This window comes from Cherax quadricarinatus, chromosome 10, assembly GCF_038502225.1.
Source record: "Cherax quadricarinatus isolate ZL_2023a chromosome 10, ASM3850222v1, whole genome shotgun sequence".
In the NCBI taxonomy this organism is placed as follows: Eukaryota; Metazoa; Arthropoda; class Malacostraca; order Decapoda; family Parastacidae; genus Cherax; species Cherax quadricarinatus.
The window spans coordinates 37,512,007-37,537,426 of record NC_091301.1 but is presented as its reverse complement, the minus strand read 5'-3'; the positions used below and the strand labels follow the sequence as shown (position 1 = coordinate 37,537,426).

General features: G+C 40.3%; 1 protein-coding gene and 1 long non-coding RNA gene across 4 annotated transcripts in view; one reads left to right on the top strand and one right to left on the bottom strand.

Annotated features, from left to right (window-relative positions):
• Positions 1–25,420, bottom strand: part of mus81 (mus81 structure-specific endonuclease subunit) — a 355,921-nt gene that overhangs the window by 286,558 nt on the left and 43,943 nt on the right. The window contains exon 3 of one of the 2 annotated variants that reach the window (XM_070083779.1): positions 22,105–22,218. The exons of the other annotated variant lie outside the window; for it this stretch is intronic. Within the exon in view, the coding sequence (XP_069939880.1) occupies positions 22,105–22,218 (114 nt within the window). The remainder of the gene's footprint in view (positions 1–22,104; positions 22,219–25,420) is intronic. 2 annotated transcript variants of the gene reach the window in all.
• LOC138852519 (uncharacterized) overlaps positions 1–25,420 on the top strand; it is a 389,852-nt gene that overhangs the window by 348,320 nt on the left and 16,112 nt on the right. The window lies entirely within an intron of this gene.

Genomic DNA, 25,420 nt, shown 5'->3' with positions numbered 1-25,420 from the left:
CACTCCTACGTACCTTAACCTGAGCCTCACTATCCTCATAAAAACTCTTTACAGCATTGAGTACACTTGAAATATTTGTCACATTGCTCCCCTATTCACTCTGTCATATGCCTTTTCTAAATCCATAAATGCAATGAAAACTTCCCTACCTTTATCTAAATACTGTTCTCATATATGCTTTAATGTAAACACTTGATCTACACATCCCCTACCCACTCTAAAACCTCCTTCCCCATCAGCAATCCTACTCTTTGTCTTACCTCTAATTCTTTCAATAATAACCGTACTGTACACTTTTCCTGGTATACTCAGTAAACTTAATCCTCTATAATTTTTAAAATCTCTTTTGTCGGCCTTCCCTTTATATAAAGGAATCATACACGCTCTCTGCCAATCCCTAGGTACCTTCCCCTCTTTCATATATTTATTAAACAAAAATACCAACCACTCCAACACAATATCTCCCCCCCTTCCTCCCTGCTTTTAACATTTCTGTCATGATCCCATCAATTCCAGGTGCTTTACCTCCTTTCATTCTATGTTTCATGCACCTCCCACCCACACATTCTGCTCTTCTTCACTCCTAAAAGATGTTATGCCTCCCTGACCAGCGCATGAAATTACTGCCTCCCTTTCATCATCGACATTTTAAAGTTCCTCAAAATATTCCCGCCATCTACCTAATACCTCCAGCTCCCCATCTACTACTCCCCTACTCTGTTTTTAACTGACAAATCCATTCGTTCCCTAGGCTTTCTCAACTTGTTTATCTCACTCCAAAAATTTTTCATATTTTCAGCAAATTTTCTTGCCAGTGCCTCTCCCACTCTTTCATCTGCTCTCCTTTTGCACTCTCTCACCACTCTCTTCACCTTTCTTTCACTCTCCATATGCTCTGCTCTTCTTACAACACTTCTGCTTTGTATAAACCTCTCATAAGCTACCTTCTTCTCTTTTCTCACACCCTTTACTTCATCATTCTACCAGTCACTCCTCTCTCCTCCTGCACCCACCCTCCTACAGCCACAAATTTCTGCCCCATTTTAATACTGCATTTTTAAAACTATCCCAACCTTCTTCAACACCCCTACTATTCATATTTGCATTAGCCCACCTTTCTGCCAATAGTTGCTTATATCTCACCCTAACTTCCTCCTCCATTAGTTATACACTTTCACCTCCCTCTTACTTGCTGTTGCCATTTTCCTTTTGCTCCATCTACCTCTTACTCTAACTGTAGCTACAACTAAATAATGATCCAATATATCCATTGGGCCTCTATAAACAAGTACAGTGGTCCCTCGATAATCGTCGGGCTCGATAGTCGTCCTATTCGGAAATCGTCGCGTTATTTTCATCCAAACAATGGCTCGCAAATGGTTGGTTGACTCGCTAATTGTCGTTCATCCTGGACATGTACTCACGGCCCTGAGCCGCCTTGGCCTCCCTTCCCAGCCAGTATGCCACTGTGAGCGACGGTCCCCTCACTTGTTCTTATGAAATATTTCATAATATTCCATTCATTTTAGTGCTTGCAAGTGCTAAATAAGCTACCATGGCTCCAAAGAAAGCTCCTAGTACCAAGCCTTCGGTAAAGAAGGTGAGAAATATGACTGAATTTAAGAAAAACATTTGTGAACAATATGAAAGTGGCGTACGTGTGGCCGAATTGACCAAGATGTATAACAAACCCCATACAACCATATCTTCCATCACGGCAAAAAAAGGAAATCAAGGAAGCTGTTGTTGCTTGGAGAAAATTGTGGCCAGATTGTGTCCACAAGAGGGATTTTGAAGGGTTTGTGGCTGACCTTGATGAGCCTATGTCAGTTGTGAAATCTATTGTGGCATTGGGGAGTTCCATGGAGTTGGATATGAGTTTGGAGGATGTGGAAGAGTTGGTGGAGGACCACAACGAAGAGCTAACCACTGAAGAGCTGCAAGAGCTTCAGCAGGAACAGCAACAGATCGCAGCTCAGAATCTTGCTGCAGAGGAGGAGGAAGAGAGATGGATGAATGTGCCTTCATCAGAAATTAATGAGATTTTTGAAATGTGGGGAAGGATGGAAAGATTTATGGAGAAACATCACCCTGAGAAGGATGTTGAAAGCCATATCGGCAACTTGTACAGTGACAAAGTCTTGGCCCATTTTAGGGAAGTTTTAAAGAGATGCCAGAAACAGAGCTCTCTGGACACTTTTTTGGGGAGACAGGACTCCAGTGACTCTCAAGCTGGTCCTAGTGGCATTAAGAAACAAGGAAGAGAAGTATGTAACCCCAGAAAAGGACTTGGTACCTGAGGTGTTGATGGAAAGGGATTCCCCTTCCAAACAGTAACTAATCCAATCTCTGTCCTCCTCCAGTCTTCCATACACTAAGAGAAATTACCAACAAAGGTAAGTGTTATGCTGTTAATGTTTCATTCATCATGTCCCATTGTATTGTTTATGTACTACATCTATATGTCATGTAAAAAAATATTTTGTTTTAATACTTCTGGGTGTCAGGAACGGATTAATTGTATTTACATTATTTCTTATGGGGAAAATTGATTCGAAAATCATCTATTTCAATAATCGTCGCACTTCCAGGAACGGATTAAGACGATAAACGAGGGACCACTGTACATCCTGGAGCCTTCCCATCAACCTTTTATCCACCAATACATAATCTAACAAACTACTTTCATTATGTGCTATATCATACCTTGTATACTTATTATTATCCTCTTTTTCATAAAATATGTATTACTCATTACCAAACCACTTTATACACATAGCTCAATTAATTAAAGGCTTCCCATTTCCATTTATCCAGGGCACCCCAAATTTACCTACTTCTCCCTCCACAATATTTTTACCCACTTTAGCATTGAGATCCCCAACCACAAGTACTCTCTCACTTGGTTCACAACTCCCCATGCACTCACTCAACATTTCCCAAAATCTCTCTCTCCTCTATACTTCAAACTCTCCAGGTGCATAAACACTTACTATAACACACTTTTCACATCCAACCATTATTTTACTCCACATAATCCTAGAATTTATACATTTATATTCCCTCTTTTCCTGCCATAACTTATCCTTCAACATTATTGCTACTCCTTCTTTAGCTCTAACTCTATTTAAAACCCTTGACCTAATCCCATTTATTTCTCCCCACTGAAACTTTCCCACCCCCTTCAGCTTTGTTTCACATAAAGCCAGGACATCCAGCTTCTTATTCATAACATCTACAATCATCTCTTTCTTATCATTCGCACAACATCCACGCACATTCAAACATCCAACTTTAACGGTTTTCTTCATTTTCTTTCTAGCAAGCTATACGGGAAAAGGGGTTACTAGCCCATTGTTCCTGGCATTTTAGTTGACTTTTACAACATGCATGACTTACGGGGGAAAAGATTCTTAATCCACTTCTACATGGATATGAAATGAAAAGCACTAAGAGCAAGAACTATTAATTGCATTTACATTACAGTGGACCCCCAGTTTGCGTTATTAATTCGTTCCTGAGAGCTCATCGTAACCCAAAATTATCGAAAAGCGAATCAATTTTCCCCATAAGAAATAATGGAAATCAAATTAATCCGTGCAAGACACCCAAAAGTATGTCGGTATGGTGATACCGACAAGATGTGGAAAAAGACACTTATGTACAGTTCAGGACATTTATTAGAGGAGACGTTTCGCCACGAGTGGCTTCTTCAGTCCTAATCAGATTAGGACTGAAGAAGCCACTCGTGGCGAAACGTCTCCTCTAATAAATGTCCTGAACTGTACATAAGTGTCTTTTTCCACATGAAATATTAAGTTTAATGCACACAAACTGAAGAAGACATGCACAGTTTGTAGTACTCTACTAACAATAGAATACATGACACTTACCTTTAATGAAGATCTGGTGATGATTGATGGGGTGGGAGGAGGGGAGAGTGTCGAAGTTGTTAATGTTTAGAAGGGGAATCCCCTTCCATTAGGACTTGAGGTAGCAAGTCCTTTTCCGGGGTTACTTCCCTTCTTCTTTTAATGCCACTAGGACCAGCTTGAGAGTCATTAGATGTCTGTCGCAAAACATCTGTCCATAGAGGCCTGTACCTCTCGTTCCTTTATGACTTTCCAAAGAGGTTCACAACATTGTCAGTGTACAGGTTGCCAACATGGCTTGCAGTAGCTGTGTGAGGAAGATTTTCATCAAAAAAAGGTTTGTACTTCAAGCCACATTGCACACATTTCCTTAATCTTTAAAGTAGGCAACTTCTTCAATTTCTCTATCCCCTCCTCCGAAGCAGTTTCCTTAGGTCTGGCCTCTTGCTGTTGAAGATGATCTAGCAGCTCATCAGTGGTTAGTTCGTCATTGTCCTCCTCCACCAACTCTTCCACATCCTCCCCACTAACCTCCAACCCCAAAAACTTCCCCAATGCCACAATGGATTCCTCAACTGGCATAGGATTCCCACGGTTAGCCTCAAACCCTTCAAAATCCCTTTTGTCTACACATTCTGCCCACAGTTTTTTCCAAGCAGAGTTCAAGGTCCTCTTAGTCACTCCCTCCCAAGCCTTACTTATAAGGCTTACACAATTGAGGATATTAAAGTGATCCTTCCAAAACTCTTTTAGAGTCAATAGTGTCTGTGGTCACTTCAAAGCACCTTTCAAACATAGCTTTTGTGTACAGTTTCTTGAAGTTGGAAATGACCTGCTGGTCCATGGGCTGCAGGAGAGGAGTGGTATTAGGAGGTAAAAACTTGACCTTAATGAAGCTCATGTCTGCAGAAAGTCGCTCTGCCAAGTCTGTAGAATGACAAGGGGCACTGTCTAATACCAGGAGGCACTTAAAGTCTAATTTATTTTCAATTAGGTAATTTTTCACATTGGGGGGCAAATGCATGGTGTAACCAGTCATAGAAAAAGTCCCTAGTGACTCATGCCTTACTGTTTGCCCTCCACAGCACACACAAATTAGCCTTGAGGACATTCTTTTGCCTGAACTCTCTGGGAGTTTCTGAGTGATAAACCAATAGAGGCTTCACTTTGCAATCACCACTAGCATTGGCACACATCAGAAGATTAAGCCTGTCTTTCATAGGCTTATGTCCTGGGAGTGCCTTTTCCTCTTGTGTAATGTAGGTCCTGCTTGGCAATTTCTTCCAAAACAGGCCTGTTTCATCACAATTAAACACTTGTTCAGGTTTCAATTCTTCACTGTCTATGTACTCCATGAATTCCTTCACATATTTTTCAGCTGCTTTTTGGTCTGAACTGGCAGCCTCACCATGCCTAATCACACTATGTATGCCACTACGATTCTTAAATCTTTCAAACCATCCTTTGCTGGCCTTAAATTCACTCACATCACCACTAGTTGCAGGCATTTTCTCAATTAAATCCTGTTCATAAATGATCACTTGCGAGATGCTATCTCCTGCTACCTGTTTTTCATTTATCCACACCAATAACAGTCTCTCAACATCTTCTAACACTTGCGGTCGCTGTTTCGTAATCATGTTGCACCTTTTGCAACAACAGTTTCCTTGATTGTCGTTTTCTTGGTCACTATAGTAGAGATGGTTGATTGGGATTTTGTATCCAACCTGGCAAGCTCCGACACACGCACTCCACTTTCGTATTTTGCAATTATCTCTTTCTTCATTTCAACAGTCATTAGCACCCTTTTTCTCAAAGAGTTGGCACTAGAAGCTTTCTTGGGGCCCATGGTGACTTATTTTGCAGAAACAAGCACCACAAACACTCTGATAATATGGAATGTACCGAATGTATCCTTAGATGCGAGCACACTGGCTGGCTTATAAACACTGGCACAGACAGGGCAGTTCAGGCCACACGTGGACACGTCTCAGACGAATTGCGTATACCGGATTTTTTAACGGGAACCGAGGCAAAATTTTTGCATTAGAATGTATCGCATACTAGATTTATCGGATACCGATGGCATTGCGAACCGGGGGTCCACTGTATTTCTTATGAGAAATATTGCTTCGCCTTTCGACCGTTTCGAGTTTAGGCCTAGCTCCTGGAACGGATTACGGCCAAAACTCAGGGTTCCACTGTATGTCATTGATGGCAGATAGGCCTGTACACCCTTCACATGCACTAGTAGAAATAAAGACATATTATACAGGTTGGCCATCACTAATCTGGCATCACTGGGACCTGTAGTGTGCCGGATTTACAACCATCTGCATAATTTCTGAGTCAGTATAATGATGAAATTTGAAATTATGCTAGCCGAAATTAGTGCCGGATTACTGATGGAAGCGGGTAACTGATTGCCAGATTAGTGTTGGCCAACCTGTGTTATATACAGTGGACCCTCAGTTATTGGCCTTTCTGCTTATTGGTCGGTTTTTCGGTTTCCGGTTATCGGCAATTATTTTGCTTATCGGCCGTACTAAATGCGTCCCCTGCCAGCCACTCACACTTTCCTAAGAGAGTGTGGCTCTCTCTCTGGGTGAGTGAAGAAGCTTCTGCTCATTCATCCAAACATTTCGCTATAATCCATTGTTTTTGGTGATTATTGATTAAGTGCAACTGCAAAATAAGTAACCATGGCCCCAAAGAAAGTTCCTAGTAAAGTTCCTTTGGTAAAGAAAGTGAGAAACATGATAGAATTCAATGCAGGCAGGCACAGAGGCAAGGAGTGTAGCAGGCATGCAGGAAGTGTAGCAGGAAAGCAAGGAGTGTAGGAGGAAGGCAAGGAGTGTAGCAGGCATGCAGGGAGTGTAGCAAGAAGGCAGGGAGTGTAGCAGGCATGCAGGGAGTGTAGCAGGAAGGCAGGGAGTGTAGCAGGAAGGCAGGGAATGTAGTAGGAAGGCAGGGAGTGTAGCAGGCATGCAGGGAGTGTAGCAGAAAGGCAGGGAGTGTAGCAGGAAGGCTACACTCCCTGCACTGACTGACTTCCTACAAATAAATACTACTCACCTCTCGTCCTACATTAAGACTAAAAATATTTTAAGGAAAGTAATGAATGTACGTACTCATTGTTTTCTGTATGTTTTCTGTATGTTAATCTTTAAAAAGTGTATTTTTTGCTAATATTTTTGGATATCTGAAACAGATTAACTGGATTTACATTAATTCTTATGAGAAATATTATTTCGGTTTTCAGCCTTTTCGGTTTTAGGCCGACCTTCTGGAATTGATTACGGCCGATAACCGAGGGTCCACTGTATATTATTCCTAGGTAGTAGGTTGGTAGACAGCAATCACCCAGGGAGGTAGTACCATCCTGCCAAGTGAGTGTAAAATGAAAACCTGTAATTGTTTTACATGATGTAGGATTGCTGGTGTCTTTTGTCTGTCTCGTAAACATGCAAGATTTCAGGTATATCTTGCTACTTCTACTTACACTTAGGTCACACTACACATGCATGTACAAGCATACATATACATACCCCTCTAAGTTTTCTTCTATTTTCTTACTACAGGTCCGTTATCACAAATCCGGCAATCAGTTATTCGGTTCCTTCAGTTATTCGGCACTAATTTTGGCTAGTATAATTTCAAATTTCCAGGGTCGCCACACCAACCTGCTGGTATCGTTTGGTGGCGCTACTTGCTGCATAAGTCATTCCAATTTCTTTTTCTCCATTTATTGTTTTAACCTGCTTACTTTTAGCCCTAGCCATGGTTCCAATGAATAAAAGAAATGCTTCTTATTATATAAAGCACCTACACAGTACATTATCCATTAAAGATAAGGTGACTTTGAAGCCAATGTCGGTTGCCATGAGCTGTCTCATGAAGCAGGAGAATATGCTTTATTATTACGCTAATATCAACACTACAGTTTATTTGCCTATCACAATTGATTTAATATGACATAAGAAACAATATAAATAACATAAAACATGTTAAATACTCCAGAATGAATAATATTTGGCATAACACTGAGCAGTTCGACGGAGGTATGAAGAAGATATATGGTATACAAGTACCCTTCTCCTATCCCTGTCTTGGGGCTTATATTAGAGAAATCGTACACCAAATCCAGTCATTCTTGGAGTGGAACCACAGTCGATGGCCTCCACTCCAAACCAACAGATACAGATACTAATGCCGGAAAAAAAAATCCCCCCCCAGTACCAACAATACCACCAGTCCGATGACATTCTTCTTTGCAAATATACAGGGTCTAAAGCCAGCAACAAACAACAAAATACCATTCATCCGTGGACTGCTTGCAGAGGCAAAGGCAATGTTTGTGGCTTTCACTGAGACCCACATAAAGGATCACTTGGACAACGAAATATGGATCCCAGGTTACAACCTATACAGATGTGACAGAGTGAACAGGCAAAAGGGGAGGGTTGGCCTGTACATTGCAGAGTCACTTGTTTGCACAGAACTGCTAAATGCCTCAAATGATGTAGTGGAAGTTTTAGCAGTAAAGGTCGAGAACCAAAACCTAGTCATTGTGGTAGTCTACAAGCCTCCGGATGCAACATCCCAGCAATTCCAGGAACAGCTGTTAAAAATTGACCACTGTCTGGAAAATCTTCCAGCTCCTGCACCCAACATCTTGCTCCTGGGGGATTTCAACTTAAGGCACCTAAAATGGAGGAATATAGCAAATAATATTGTTGCAGTAATAACACCAGGAGGCAGCTCTGATGAAAACTCACACTCACACGAGCTTTTAAATCTCTGCACAAAATTCAATTTAAACAAGCAAATAATAGAGCCTACTAGACAGGAGAATACACTAGACCTCATCTTCACTAACAATGATGATCTGATAAGAAATGTCACCATATCAAAAACAATATACTCAGATCACAACATAATTGAGGTTCAGACATGTATGTGTGGAGCCCCAGACCAACATAATGAGACTAGTCACGAGGGAGCATTCACCAAATTCAACTTCAATAACAAAAACATAAAGTGGGACCAAGTAAACCAAGTCCTAACCGATATAAGCTGGGAAGATATACTAAGCAACACAGACCCCAAAGTATGCCTAGAACAGATTAACTTGGTGGCACTCGATGTATGCACAAGGCTTATTCCTCTAAGAAAAAAGAGGAGTAGATGTAAAATAGAAAGAGACAGGCGCTCCCTTTACAGGCGACGGAAAAGAATAACAGAGCGGCTAAAAGAGGTCAATATATCTGAAATGCGTAGGGAGACACTGGTCAGAGAAATAGCAAGCATCTAACTCAAGCTAAAGGAATGTTATAGGAGTCAGGAATCGCGGGAAGAACTAAAAGCCATAAATGAAATCGAAAGAAACCCAAAGTATTTCTTCTCCTATGCCAAATCAAAGTCGAGAACAACATCCAGTATTGGGCCCCTACTTAAACAAGATGAGTCCTACACAGATGACAGCAAGGAAATGAGTGAGCTACTCAAGTCCCAATATGACTCAGTTTTTAGCAAGCCGCTAACCAGACTGAGAGTCGAAGATCAAAATGAATTTTTTATGAGAGAGCCACAAAATTTGGTTAACACAAGCCTATCCGATGTTATCCTGACGCCAAATGACTTCGAACAGGCAATAAATGACATGCCCATGCACTCTGCCCCAGGGCCAGACTCATGGAACTCCGTGTTCATCATGAACTGCAAGAAGCCCCTATCACGAGCCTTTTCCATCCTATGGAGAGGAAGCATGGACACGGGGGTCGTCCCACAGTTACTAAAAACAACAGACATAGCCCCACTCCACAAAGGGGGCAGTAAAGCAACAGCAAAGAACTACAGACCGATAGCACTAACATCCCATATCATAAAAATCTTTGAAAGGGTCCTAAGAAGCAAGATCACCACCCATCTAGAAACCCATCAGTTACACAACCCAGGGCAACATGGGTTTAGAACAGGTCGCTCCTGTCTGTCTCAACTATTGGATCACTACGACAAGGTCCTAAATGCACTAGAAGATAAAAAGAATCCAGATGTAATATATACAGACTTTGCAAAAGCCTTCGACAAGTGTGACCATGGCGTAATAGCGCACAAAATGCGTGCTAAAGGGATAACAGGAAAAGTCGGTCGATGGATCTATAATTTCCTCACTAACAGAACACAGAGTAGTCGTCAACAGAGTAAAGTCCGAGGCAGCTACGGTGAAAAGCTCTGTTCCACAAGGCACAGTACTCGCTCCCATCTCGTTCCTCATCCTCATATCCGACATAGACAAGGATGTCAGCCACAGCACCGTGTCTTCCTTTGCAGATGACACCCGAATCTGCATGACAGTGTCTTCCATTGCAGACACTGCAAGGCTCCAGGCGGACATCAACCGAATCTTTCAGTGGGCTGCAGAAAACAATATGAAGTTCAACGATGAGAAATTTCAATTACTCAGATATGGTAAACACGAGGAAATTAAATCTTCATCAGAGTACAAAACAAATTCTGGCCACAAAATAGAGCGAAACACCAACGTCAAAGGCCTGGGAGTGATCATGGCGGAGGATCTCACCTTCAAGGACCATAACATTGTATCAGGACCATAACATTGTATCAATCGCATCTGCTAGAAAAATGACAGGATGGATAATGAGAACCTTCAAAACTAGGGATGCCAAGCCCATGATGACACTCTTCAGGTCACTTGTTCTATCTAGGCTGGAATATTGCTGCACACTAACAGCACCTTTCAAGGCAGGTGAAATTGCTGACCTAGAAAATGTACAGAGAACCTTCACGGCGCGCATAACGGAGATAAAACACCTCAATTACTGGGAGCGCTTGAGCTTCCTGAACCTGTATTCCCTGGAACGCAGGTGGGAGAGATACATGATTATATACACCTGGAAAATCCTAGAGGGACTAGTACCGAACTTGCACACGAAAATCACTCACTACGAAAGCAAAAGACTTGGCAGACGATGCAACATCCCCCCAATGAAAAGGGGTGTCACTAGCACGTTAAGAGACCATACAATAAGTGTCAGGGGCCCGAGACTGTTCAACTGCCTCCCAGCATACATAAGGGGGATTACCAACAGACCCCTGGCAGTCTTCAAGCTGGCACTGAACAAGCACCTAAAGTCGGTTCCTGATCAGCCGGGCTGTGGCTCGTACGTTGGTTTGCGTGCAGCCAGCAGCAACAGCCTGGTTGATCAGGCTCTGATCCACCAGGAGGCCTGGTCACAGACCGGGCCGCGGGGGCATTGACCCCCAGAACTCTCTCCAGGTAAACTCCAGGTAGCACATGGCTAACTGTGATATACACTCGTACTGCACCATAAACATGAAACAAAAAAGTTATTTTCTCTATATAGATTATCACACATAGCAGCATATGTGTAGAGAACCTAGGATAACCCAAAAAAAGTCAACGTGGCTTATTTTTAGTACCTGGCTTGGGCTAGCCATATATGATTTTTGGTAAATACACCTACCATCTAACTTACGACCTGCTCGACTTACGACCACTCGACTTAAGACCGTGTTTTTTTATGCCAAATTTCTGGGAAATAAACAACTATTTGTGTTGTACACAGTGTTTATCCTAAACCTTATAGTATAGAAAACATGAAATACCAAATAAAACAATAAAATAAAGTCATTACAAAAATGTTTTGTTGATATTCAGTAGTAAAATTTGACTTACGACCGGTTACTCAGAACCGAACTCGGTCGTAAGTCGGATGGTAGGTGTATTCGATTCCCAGCCAGGGTAGAAACATAGGCGTGTTTCTTTACACTTGTTGTCTATGTTTACCCATCAGTAAATGGTACCTGGGTGTTAGCGGACTAGTGTGGGTGTTATCCTGGGACACTGACCTAATTTTCTTGAAATACACTGCATAACAAGCGGCTTTCTATAGAGTAGTATGTCACTGATGTCAGCTAGGCCTGTATACCATGTACATGTACTTTTTTTTTTTTTTCAACAAGTCGGCCGTCTCCCACCGAGGCAGGGTGACCCAAAAAAGAAAGAAAATCCCCCCAAAAAAAATACTTTCATCATTCAACGCTTTCACCACATTCACACATTATCACCGTTTTTGCAGAGGTGCTCAGAATACAACAGTTTAGAAGCATACACATATAAAGATACACAACATATCCCTCCAAACTGCCAATATCCCAAACCCCTCCTTTAAAGTGCAGGCATTGTACTTCCCATTTCCAGGACTCAAGTACGTGTAGTAAATAAAGATATCATCATTATTATTATTATTATTATTATTATTATTATTATTATTATTATTATTATTATTATTATTATTATTATTATTATTATTATTATTAATATATTATTTTCTCAGTTGTTTGTTGGGTTATCTCATTCAAACTTGGGCAATGTATGATAGAAAGATACACCAAAAATTAAAGAAATCAGACCATAAATAGCGAAGCTCAAGAGTAAACAAATAACGTCACCGTCCAATACCTGTCAGCCTGCCAGTCTAAATTCCAGTACGGAGTCAAGAATGGCTTGACATTATTTATACAATATTGCAGCAGTCTGCATAACAGTAAATCTTCTGTTTTTTTGTGAATAAAAATTCCAAATGAAAAGCAAGAGTAATATAAGAGGAGCCTGTAGCCGTGACTAATGAACAGAGAAAATGTTATTTTAGTGCCAGGAAAGTCTGCATTGTTTATTCTGGACCCTATTTTGAAATTGGCATCTGTTGAAATTTGTGTGAAATCGACCAAACTGCCAATTTCTGACCTCTTTATTGGGTAGTTGAAATAAGTGAATGGGCAGTTTCTTGTACTCAGTTGACAGACTAGAAGTAAATAAGTTTATTCAGGTATACACAAATACAGTTACATAGATTATCATACATAGCAGTGTATGTATAGAGAACCTAGGATAACCCAGAAAAGTCAGACAAAGTGACATATTTCCAGTACCTGGCCTGGGCTTGCCATATATGATTTTTGGTAAATATTTTTTTTTTCTCGGTTGTTTGTTGGGCTATCTCATTGAAACTTGGGCAATGTATGATGGAAAGATACTTCTTAACGTACAACAAAAATAAAAAAGACGGATGATAAATAAGGGAGTTAACTTCTCAGCTATTAGCCGCCTCTTTGCAGTATATTTTCGTATGGTTTTTATGGATGTATTCTCATTTCTTTGGACTCATTTGATAGAATGGAAGATATATTACAGAAATAGATATGATTTTGATTGCTTTCATGACGAAAAGTACCTTGAAATTGAGCTCAAAGTAGCGTAAATGTTTGATTTTTGCCAATGTTCAATGAACTTTGTGTAAGTCAAGTTGGTTAATTTTAATAAGTGTATTCTAACTTAACCACTCTGTAATCCGGCACACTACAGGTCCCAATGATGCCGGATTTGTGATGGAGGACATGTAGTTCTTGTTCTTGTTTATTTCTCTTATCTCCATGGGGAAGTGGAACAGAAATCTTCCTCCGTAAGCCATGTGTATTGTAGGAGGCTACTAACATACCAAGAGCAAGGGGCTAGTAACCCCTTCTCCTGTACAGATTACAGAAGTTAAAAAGAGAAACTTTTGTTTTTCTATTTAGGTCACCCTGCCTCGGTAGGATATGGCCGGTTTGATGAAAAAAAAATTATTATTATCAAGGTTTTTTTAGTATTACCTCAACCATTTGTGGCCACCTCCATCTCAAAGCCATCCATCTCAAAGCCACCTCGAGGTCAACATCACTTTCCTCATAAAAGGAGAGTGTTAATATGTCATGGCATCAGTGAATCCCTGGTATCTGCCATGCTGTTTGCTCTAGCTGGCACTCAACTGAACTGGTGCTCCCACAAGGCACCAAGTGGTCCTAACTTTTTTTTTTTTTTTAATACTGCACACACCGAGTGTTAAGACCCATTCTATACTGACAAGGCATCTCAGGCCAATGATGCCAAATTTGGAGTAAGGAAAAATAAAATGTTGATCTACAATTGGAGTGCTAGCAGTGAAAACATAGACCTACATTTGGACAGTAAAAGGGTTAAGTTGTTGTGAGACATTTGGAAGGTCGATGTATAAAAAGAAAAGTAGGGACCCAAGAACATTTCCCTGTGGTACGGCAGTGTCCAGGGATCTTGTTGAGAAGGTTGTGTCCTTAATAAAGACATAATGCTGTTTATTAGTAAAGTAAGACTTGATATATGCATGGCCTCTTATACCGTAGTAATCAAGTTTGTGGAGCAGGATGCTGTGGTTTACTGTGTAAAAAGCTGGCTTAACCCATTGGGGATTTCGGCCGTACTAGTATGGCTTACGCACCAGCGTTTTTGACGTACTAGTACTACTTAATTCTAGCACCCTCAAATCTAGTGAGAGAAAGCTGGTAGGCCTACATATGAAAGAATGGGTCTATGTGGTCAGTGTGCGCAGTATAAAAAAAAATCCTGCAGCACACAGTGCGTAATGAGAAAAAAAAAACTTTGACCGTGTTTTTGGATTAAAACAGCAACTTTGCACGGTATTTTCGTATGGTATTTATTGTTGTATTCTAGTTTTCTTGGTCTCATTTTATAGAATGGGAGACATATTACAGAAATTGAGATGATTTTGACTGGTTTTACAATGAAAAGTACCTTGAAATTGACCTCAAAGTAGCAGAAATGTTCGATTTTTACCAAAGTTCAAAAGTAAACAAATCATGCCAAGTGTCCAATACACACCAACTGGTGAGTCTAATATTCTTTCACAAGTGCGCTAATATTATTTATACCATTTCTACACTAATGCAGTAGTCTGCATAACAGTAAATCTTCTATTTTTTGTGAAAATAAAAATTCAAAGTGGAAAGCCAAAGAAATATAAGAGGGCCCTGGGGATGTGACTAACGAACAGAGAACTTGTTATTTTAGTGCCAGGAATGTCTTTCTTGTTATTCTGGACCCTATTCGGAAATGGCATCTTTTGAAATTTGTGTGAAATTGGCAAAATTGCTAAATTCTGACCACTTTATTAGATAGTTGAAATCGGTAAATGGGTGGTTTCTTGTACTCATTCGATGAAAAAAATGGAGTGCAAGCAAAATAGTTATGATGTTTGTCGACTAGTACACTGGAATTGGCCGAAAATAGGGCTCAAAGTGGGCAAAATTGCCAATACGTAAACATCGTCGAGACCGCTAACTTCGCGAGAGCATAATTCCGTAAGTTTTCCATTAAATTTCATACTTTTGGTGCCATTATGATCGGGAAAAGATTCTCTATCTTTTCATAAGAAAAAATAATTTTTTTTTTAAATTTTGGCAACCCTGAGAACAAGTCTCTGAGAGGGCCTGGCGACCCCCAAAGGGTTAAGTTTGATAAAAAAAAAAAATGATTATAACTAAAACCAAAATTTTTAAAGGGGTGGACCAGTAAGCCAGCGGAAGTCCTCGATCAGATGGCCAAAAGCTCCAATGGTGGGTCATCATCTGACAAAGACCCGTGTCAGAAAACACTTGTCATGTTTCCTGATGAACCTTACCTAACCTAAGGTCGATAAAGAGTCCAAGTGGATATTCATTTTTCTTAAGTGCTGTGTATAGTAGGTCTAGCATGTTTATAATTGCATTATTTGTGCTTTTATTTCTCCTGAACCCCCACAAGAGAGGTTTCTTGATGCTGGTGAGGGGCTCTTGATCTAGGGAATTGGATCTGTGCTTCAGTTCCCTGAACTGAGTCTGAATACCTTCCATGCACCCATTCCAGGTGCAGTATAATCCCTATGGGTTTAGCACTCCTCCATGATTCTTTTTTTTTTTTTTCAACAAGTCGGCCGTCTCCCACCGAGGCAGGGTGACCCAAAAAAGAAAGAAAATCCCCAAAAAGAAAATACTTTCATCATCTTTCATCACTTTCACCACACTCACACATTATCACTGTTTTTGCAGAGGTGCTCAGAATACAACAGTTTAGAAGCATATACGTATAAAGATACACAACATATCCCTCCAAACTGCCAATATCCTAAACCCCTCCTTTAAAGTGCAGGCATTGTACTTCCCATTTCCAGGACTCAAGTCCGACTATATGAAAATAACCGGTTTCCCTGAATCCCTTCACTAAATATTACCCTGCTCACACTCCAACAGGTCGTCAGGTCCCAAGTACCATTCGTCTCCATTCATTCCTATCTAATATGCTCATGCACGCTTGCTGGAAGTCCAAGCCCCTCGCCCACAAAACCTCCTTTACCCCCTCTCTCCAACCCTTTCGAGGGCGACCCCTACCCCGCCTTCCTTCCCCTATAGATTTACATGGTTTCCATGTCATTCTACTTGGATCCATTCTCTCTAAATGACCAAACCACCTCAACAACCCCTCTTCTGCCCTCTGACTAATACTTTTATTAACTCCACACCTTTTCCTAATTTCCACACTCCGAATTTTCTGCATAATATTTACACCACACATTGCCCTTAGACAGGACATCTCCGCTGCCTCCAACCATCTCCTCGCTGCTGCATTTACCACCCAAGCTTCACTCCCATATAAGAGTGTTGGTACTACTATACTTTCACACATTCCCTTCTTTGCCTCCATAGATAACGTTTTTTTGACTCCACATATACCTCAACGCATCTCTCACCTTTTTTCCTTCATCAATTCTATGATTAACCTCATCCTTCATAAATCCATCCGCCGACACGTCAACTCCCAAGTAGTATCTGAAAACATTCACTTCTTCCATACTCCTCCTCCCCAATTTGATATCCAATTTTTCTTTATCTAAATCATTTGATACCCTCATCACCTTACTCTTTTCTATGTTCACTTTCAACTTTCTACCTTTACACACATTCCCAAACTCATCCACTAACCTTTGCAATTTTTCTTTAGAATCTCCCATAAGCACAGTATCATCAGCAAAAAGTAACTGTGTCAATTCCCATTCTGAATTTGATTCCCCATAATTTAATCCCACCCCTCTCCCGAACACCCTAGCATTTACTTCTTTTACAACCCCATCTATAAATATATTAAACAACCATGGTGACATTACACATCCCTGTCAAAGACCTACTTTTACCAGGAAGTAGTCTCCCTCTCTTCTACACACCCTAACCTGAGCCTCACTATCCTCATAAAAACTCTTTACAGCATTTAGTAACTTACCACCTATTCCATATACTTGCAACATCTGCCACATTGCTCCTCTATCCACTCTATCATATGCCTTTTCTAAATCCATAAATGCAATAAAAACTTTCGTACCTTTATCTAAATACTGTTCACATATATGCTTCAATGTAAACACCTGATCTACACATCCCCTACCCACTCTGAAACCTCCTTGCTCATCCGCAATCCTACATTCTGTCTTACCTCTAATTCTTTCAATTATAACCCTACCATACACTTTTCCTGGTATACTCAGCAAACTCATTCCTCTATAATTTTTACAATCTCTTTTGTCCCCTTTCCCTTTATATAAAGGGACTATACATGCTCTCCGCCAATCCCTAGGTACCTTCCCCTTTTTCATACATTTATTAAACAAAAGTACCAACCACTCCAACACTATATCCCCCATGCTTTTAACATTTCTGTCAAGATCCCATCAGTTCCAGCTGCTTTACCCCCTTTCATTCTATGTAATGCCTCACATACCTCCCCCACACTTACATTCTGCTCTTCTTCACTCCCAAAAGATGGTATACCTCCCTGACCAGTGCATGAAATTACCACCTCCCTTTCTTCCTTAACATTTAGAAGTTCCTCAAAATATTCTCGCCATCTACCTAATACCTCCATCTCCCCATCTACTACCTCCCCTACTCTGTTTTTAACTAATCCATACTTTCCCTTGGCTTTCTTAATTTGTTTAACTCACTCCAAAATTTTTTCTTATTTTCATTAAAATTTCTTGACAGTGCCTCTCCCACTCTATCATCTGCTCTCCTTTTGCACTCTCTCACCACTCTCTTCACCTTTCTTTTACTCTCCATATAATCTGCTCTTCTTATAACACTTCTGCTTTGTAAAAACCTCTCATAAGCTACCTTTTTCTCTTTTATCACACCCTTTACTTCATCACTCCACCAATCACTCCTCTTTCCTCCTGCCCCCACCCTCCTATAACCACAAACTTCTGCCCCACATTCTAATACTGTATTTTTAAAACTATTCCAACCCTCTTCAACCCCACCACTACTCATCTTTGCACTAGCCCACCTTTCTGCCAATAGTCGCTTATATCTCACCCGAACTTCCTCCTCCCTTAGTTTATACACTTTCACCTCCCTCTTACTTGTTGTTGCCACCTTCCTCTTTTCCCATCTACCTCATACTCTAACTGTAGCTACAACTAAATAATGACCCAATATATCAGTTGCCCCTCTATAAACATGTACATCCTGGAGCCTACCCCATCAACCTTTTATCCACCAATACATAATCTAACAAACTACTTTCATTACGTGCTACGTCATACCTTGTATATTTATTTATCCTCTTTTTCATAAAATATGTATTACTTATTACCAAATCTCTTTCTACACATAGCTCAATTAAAGGCTCCCCATTTACATTTACCCCTGGCACCCCATATTTACCTACTACTCCCTCCATAACATTTTTACCCACTTTAGCATTGAAATCCCCAATCACCATTACTCTCACACTTGATTCAAAACTCCCCACACATTCACTCAACATTTCCCAAAATCTCTCTCTCTCCTCTACACTTCTCTCTTCTCCAGGTGCATACACGCTTACTATAACCCACTTATCACATCCAATCTTTATTTTACTCCACATAATCCTTGAATTTATACATTTATAGTCCCTCTTTTCCTGCCATAGCTTATCCTTCAACATTATTGCTACTCCTTCTTTAGCTCTAACTCTATTTGCAACCCCTGACCTAATCCCATTTATTCCTCTCCATTTAAACTCTCCCACCCCCTTCAGTTTTGTTCCACTTAAAGCCAGGACATCCAGCTTCTTCTCATTCATAACATCCACAATCATCTCTTTCTTATCATTTGCACAACATCCACACACATTCAGACTTCCCACTTTGACAATTTTCTTCTTCTTATTCTTTTTAGTAATCTTTACAGGAAAAGGGGTTACTAGCCCATTGTTCCGGCATTTTAGTTGACTTTTACAACACGCATGGCTTACGGAGGAAAGATTCTTATTCCACTTCCCCATGGATATAAAAGGAAAAGTAATAAGACCAAGAACTATTAAGATAAAATCAAAGAAAACTCAGATGAGTGTGTATAAATAAATGTGTACATGTATGTGTAGTGTGACCTAAGTGTAAGTAGAAGTAGCAAGACATACCTGTAATCTTGCATATTTATGAGACAGACAAAAGACACCAGCAATCCTACCATCATGTAAAACAATTACAGGCTTTCGTTTTACACTCACTTGGCAGGACGGTAGTACCTCCCTGGGTGGTTGCTGTCTACCAACCTACTACCTACATAAAATACATATATTTTTCCTGAGGCCAAACTGGCTGGGGTTGAGGATGCTTTGTGATGTTATGAAGGAGCATAATCTCTTGTGTATGAGTTTCTCAAAGATTTTGGATAGTAAAAGCAAGTTTGATATTGGTCTATAGTTGTTTACATCTGCTAGATCACCACCTTTGAGTATTGGTGTAACCCTTGCTATCCTGAGCAATGTCAGGTGTGTGTTGGTTTCTAGTGATTTGTTAAAGAGTAATGTAATGTGGGCGAAATTACACAAGCCACTCATCTGTACAGTAACATAATAATAATAATAATAAAAATAATAATAAAAATAATAATAATAATAATAATAATAAAATAATATAATATTAATGTAATAATAATAATAATAATATAATAGTATAAATAATACAGTAGACCCTTATATTACATGGATTTATTTGGCACGTTTTGGTTAATGCACTACTGAAAAATCGAAGCACAATTTTAGTGCACTTTGTAAAATTAACTTAACATGGTTCCATTTATGGGCAGAGAAAAAATTTCCCCAGCTCAGGCTGCTGCCTTGTTGTGGGCCAGACCATTGTGTTAGAAGGGGAAGACCTATTGCCATCCCCTGCCACCCCTATCCCAGTCTTCCTGAATATGTGTCCAGTACCATTCTCTCCTAGGAGCTGTGTTTGTGAACTGTGTTTTGATCTTTTAATCCTTTCAGGGTCAAGAGGCCCTCTCCTAAACTTGTTCTCAGGGTCGAAAATTTTTTGAGAAAAAAAAAAAAAAATCTTATGAAAAGATAGAGAATCTATTCCCGGTCATAATGACACCAAAAGTATGAAAATTGATGGAAAACTTACGGAATTATGCTCTCACGAATTTAGCGGTCTTGATGATGTTTACGCATCGGCAATTTCGTGAACATTGAGCCCTATTTTCGGACAATTCCAGTGCACTAGTCGATAAAAATCATAACCATTTCGCTAGAACTCCATTTTTTTCTATCGAATGAGTATAAGAAATCACCCATTTACCGATTTCAACTATCCAATAAAGTGGTCAGAAATTAGCAATTTTGCCAATTTCACACAAATTTCAAAAGATGCAAATTTCCAAATAGGGTCCAGAATAAACAAGACAGACATTCCAGGCACTAAAATAACATTTCCTCTGTTCATTAGTCACGTCCCAGGCCCCTCTTTTTCTTTACACTTTGAATTTTTATTCTCACAAAAAAATTGAAGAATTACTGTTATGCAGACTACTGCATTAGTGTAGAAATGGTATAAATAATATCAGCGCACTTGTGAAAGAATATCAGATTCACCAGTTGATGTGTGGACACGTGACATGATTTGTTTACTTTTGAACTTCGGCAAAAATCAAACATTTCTGCTACTTTGAGCTCAATTTCAAGGTACTTTTCATTGTGAAACCAATCAAAATCATCTCAATTTCTGTAATATGTCTTCCATTCTATAAAATTAGACCAGGAAATCTAGAATAAACCATAAATACCATACAAAAATACAGTGCAAAGTTGCTATTTTAAATCAAAAACACAGTCAAAGTTTTTTGCTGCAGGATTTTTTTTATACTGTGCACACTGACCACATAGACCCAGTCTTTCATATGTCGGTCTACCAGCTTTCTCTCGCTAGATTTGAAGGTGCTAGAATTTAGGCATATTAGTACGTCAATAACCCTGGTGTGTAAGCCATACTAGTATGTCGGAAACCCTGAAAGGGTTAATTCCCATATCATGTATCTGCCAAGCAATCATGGCACCCAGTAAGCATATGAGTGTTGCCGAAAGTGGCAAAGAAAAAGCATAAGCATTTAAGTCTTATGAAGAAAATAGAGATATTAGACAAGAGAGAGCCTATGGCCTTAATGAAGCATGAGTTTGCACAATTAAAAAGAATGAGGTAAATATATGAGTTTGTGATGAATAGCTGACTGACTTGACTGATTTATTTGACTGACTTACTGACAGACTTACTGACAGACTTAACTGACAGATTTACTTGACTTACTTGACTGACTTACTGACTGACTTACAGACTTATTTGGCTTAACTGACATAGTGACTTACTTGACTGACTTACTGATTGACTTACTTGACTGACTTACTGAATGATTTACTTGACTGACTTACGGATTGATTTGACTGACTAAATGACTTGATTTACTGACTTAAAGTTTGACTTTTTCACTGAAGAGAACCCTAACAAATCTAGAAGCTGTGCTCTGAAATGGTATCTAGAGCAGCTGATGCCTTACTGTCAGCTGTATAATGTACTGCAGAGTAAACAACCCAGAGATTCATTAGCGAATTTATGCACCTTCAGTACAACCATCGACTTCAGTACCAGAACCTCTACCATCCACCTCAGCCCAGTAGAGCCACAGCATAACTCTCCACTCTCTTCACAATCATCAACAAACACCAGCACCCACAATTTAACATAAGAATACTATTACTTCTGTTGTATTTGCAGTCTTAAGCAGTAAAAACAACATAATATATCACAACAATGAACAAAAATTACATATTCATTTTTATTTTTGTAAGATCTAGAGGTCTAAAAAAAAAGTTGTTTGTTTTTTTTGGAGCTCCCAGGAATGTAACCCTATTTTTCCCATAAGTTCTTCAGTTTATCTAACACAGCATTTTCAGGAACGTAACTACTGTGTAATATAAGGGTCTACTGTAATACAGGTTCAAGAGAGTCCCCTAGTTGCCTCTACTAACCTGGCAAGCCAGTGAGGAAGATCCATATGAAGCAGCAGCAGCACTCACTTCTGTCCTAGTGCCAGCACTAATGGTCTTCTTTCTCACTTGCTTAACTGGAGATACCATTCTGAACTAAAAGAGAAAATAAGATTTTAACCCCTAAACGGTCCAAACGTATATATACGTTCTTACTGCTAGCATTCCAAATGCATATTTACATTTTATTTTTCCTGCCTCCAAATTTGGCACGATTGACCTGAGATGCCTGGTCAGCATAGACTGGGTCTTAACACTCAGTGTCCGCAGTATTAAAAAAATCTGGGACCACTTAGTACTTTGTGGGAGCACCAGTTAAACTGAGCTCCAGCTACAGCAAACAGCACGGCAAACGCTAAGGATTCACTGATGTCATGTCATATTAACACTCCCCTTTTATGAGGAAAGTGATGTTGACCCCAAGTTTAGTGGTTTTGAGGTGGATATGGCGACAAGTGGTCGCAGAAATATAAAAACTTTGATAATAACCCATGTGCAACATTCGTGCAACACCCTTTCAATTTTGGTACCACTGGTAGTCATCCTGCCAGAATGCCCTATAACCTATGCCCTAAGTAAAAAGAAACAATTCTGGAATGTGTAATACATGTTCGGCAGGCTAGTTGGCTGGCCACCTGGCTGGCCGGCTGCTGGCTGGCTGACTGGCTGTCTCTATCTCCATCTGTCTGTCTGTATCTATCTCTATCTCTTTGTCTCTATCTCTGTCTCTATCTGTCTCTGTCTCACAGGAACACATACGTAAATACAATTATACATGGTGTAAATTACCTAAGATAACCCCAAAAATCCAGGACTCCACTTGAAATTGCCGAATGGCAAAACCATTTACCCCATAAGAAATAATGGAAATAAAATTAATTCGTTCCAGACACCCAAAAATATTAAAATAAAATATTTTTTTTTTCAAATTAAATAAAGATTTACATACTGAAAACAATGAGAAATCAAGTACATGCATATAAAAAATAATAATAACATTACACTTACCTTTACTGAAGACTTCTGGGTGGATGGAAGATGGGAGGAAGGGATAGGAGGAAGGTGTACACTATTGTTAGGAAGGAGAATCTCCTTCCATTAGGACTTTAGATATGAAGTTCTTATCTGGGGTTACTTCCCTTCTTTCTTTTTTAAAGACACTGGCACTGGGAACAACTTGAGAGTCACCGGAACCCTGTCGCACAAAATATCTGTCCAGAGAGCTCTGTTTCTGGCGTTTCTTTAAGATTTGTCTGAAGTGGGACACAACTCTGTCATTGTACATGTTGCCAATACAGCAACAGCTTTGTTAGAGTGAAGTTCATCCATAAACGTTTGCACATCAGTCCACTTTGCACAAATGTCCTTAATCTTTGAAGAAGGCACCTTCCTCCATCTCTCTTCCTCCTCCTCCTCTGCAGCAGTTCCTTGAGCTGTGATCTCTTGCTGTTGCAGATGAAGCTCTTGCAGCTCTTCAGTGGTTAGCACTTCCCTGTGGTCCTCCACCAACTCTTCCACATCCTCACCACTCACCTCCAACCCCAGGGACATCCCCAATGCCACAATAAATTCCACAACTGGCATAGGCTCCTTAGGGTTAGCCCCAAACCCTTCAAAATCCCTCTCTTCTACACATTCTGGCCACAATTTTCTCCAAGCAGAGTTCAAAGTCCTGGAAGTCACTCCTTCCCAAGACTTACCTATAAGGTGTATGCAATGGAGGATATTAAAGTGATCTTTCCAGAACTCTCTTAGGGTCAATTCTGTGTCTGATGTCACTTCAAAGCACTTTTGAAACACTGCTTTTGTGTAGAGTTTTTTGAAGTTTGAAATATCCTGCTGGTCCATGGGCTGGAGGAGAGGAGTTGTATTAGGGGGCAAGAACTTCACTGTGATGAAACTAAACTCCTCCATTATTTGCTCTTCCAAGTCTGGAGGAAGAGCAGGAGCACTGTCCATTACCAGGAGGCACTTGCGTGACAGTTTATTTTCCAGGAGGTATTTCTTCACACTGGGGCCAAACACTTCATTAAACCAGTCTAGGAAAATATCCTTTGTGACCCATGCCTTACTGTTAGCCTTCCACATCACACACAAATTACTTTTGGCGACACTGTTTTTCTTGAACACTCCAGGATTTCAGAGTGATAACACCAGTAAAGGCTTCACTTTAAAATCCCCACTAGCATTACTACAAAACATGAGAGTAAGCCTATCCTTCATAGGCTTGTGTCCTGGGAGTGCCGTTTCCTCCTGCGTGATGTAGGTCTTCTTTGGCATTTTCTTCCAAAAGAGGCCTGTTTCGTCACAATCAAACACTTGTTGGGGTTTGAATTCTCCAGTGTCTATGCACTCCTTAAACTCCCGTACAAACTTCTCAGCTGCAATTTTGTCAGAACTGGCAGCCTCACCATGCCTTATCACACTGTGAATGCCACTACGTTTCTTAAATCTCTCAAACCAACCTTTGCTGGCCTTAAAATCACAAGCATCACCACTTATTGCAGGCATTTTCTTTACAAGATCGTCATGCAACTGCCTTGCCTTTTCACATATTATCAACTGCCTAACACTAGCTCCTGCGAAGTGTTTTTCGGTAATCCACACCAATAATAACCTCTCCACTTCTTCGAGGATTTGTGATCTCCTTTTTGTCAGCATATCTACCCCTTTTGCAACAACAGCACACTTTATTTCCTTTCCTTTCGCTACGATCGAAGTGATGGTTGAATGGGGTTTGCCATACATCCTGGCAAGCTCTGTAACACGCACTCCACTCTTATATTTTTCAATTATTTCCTTCTTGAATTCGATCATGTTCCTCACTTTCTTTACCAAAGGGCTTGCACTAGCTTTCCTTGGGCCCATGGTGACTTATTTAGCAGTTGCAATCACAAAAAACAATGGATTATTACGTATGAACCTGCGGGGTGATGGTCACGTGTTGGTAAACAATGGTACACTGAGCGTGATTGGCGTGGGAGACTGGCTTTGTGTGCGCAGTGACGAGCGGACGGGTACCGGATGGTCACCGAATCACGAGTCTAATCACGAACCGCGAGGCCAAATTTCGCCAAGAAAACTTGCCGAAAGTCGGATTTCACGAAAGTCGATGCCGCCAAAACTCGAGGGTCCACCGTATACGTTTGGGGTGCTACGCGAGAGAACATATATATACATTTGGACCATTTAAGGGTTAAGGATCCCCATGGAAATAAGTCAGACAGTCTTCGATGATGCACTGACTTTCTTAGGTTATCCTGGGTGGCTAACCCTCTGGGGTTAATTGTTTCTCGGT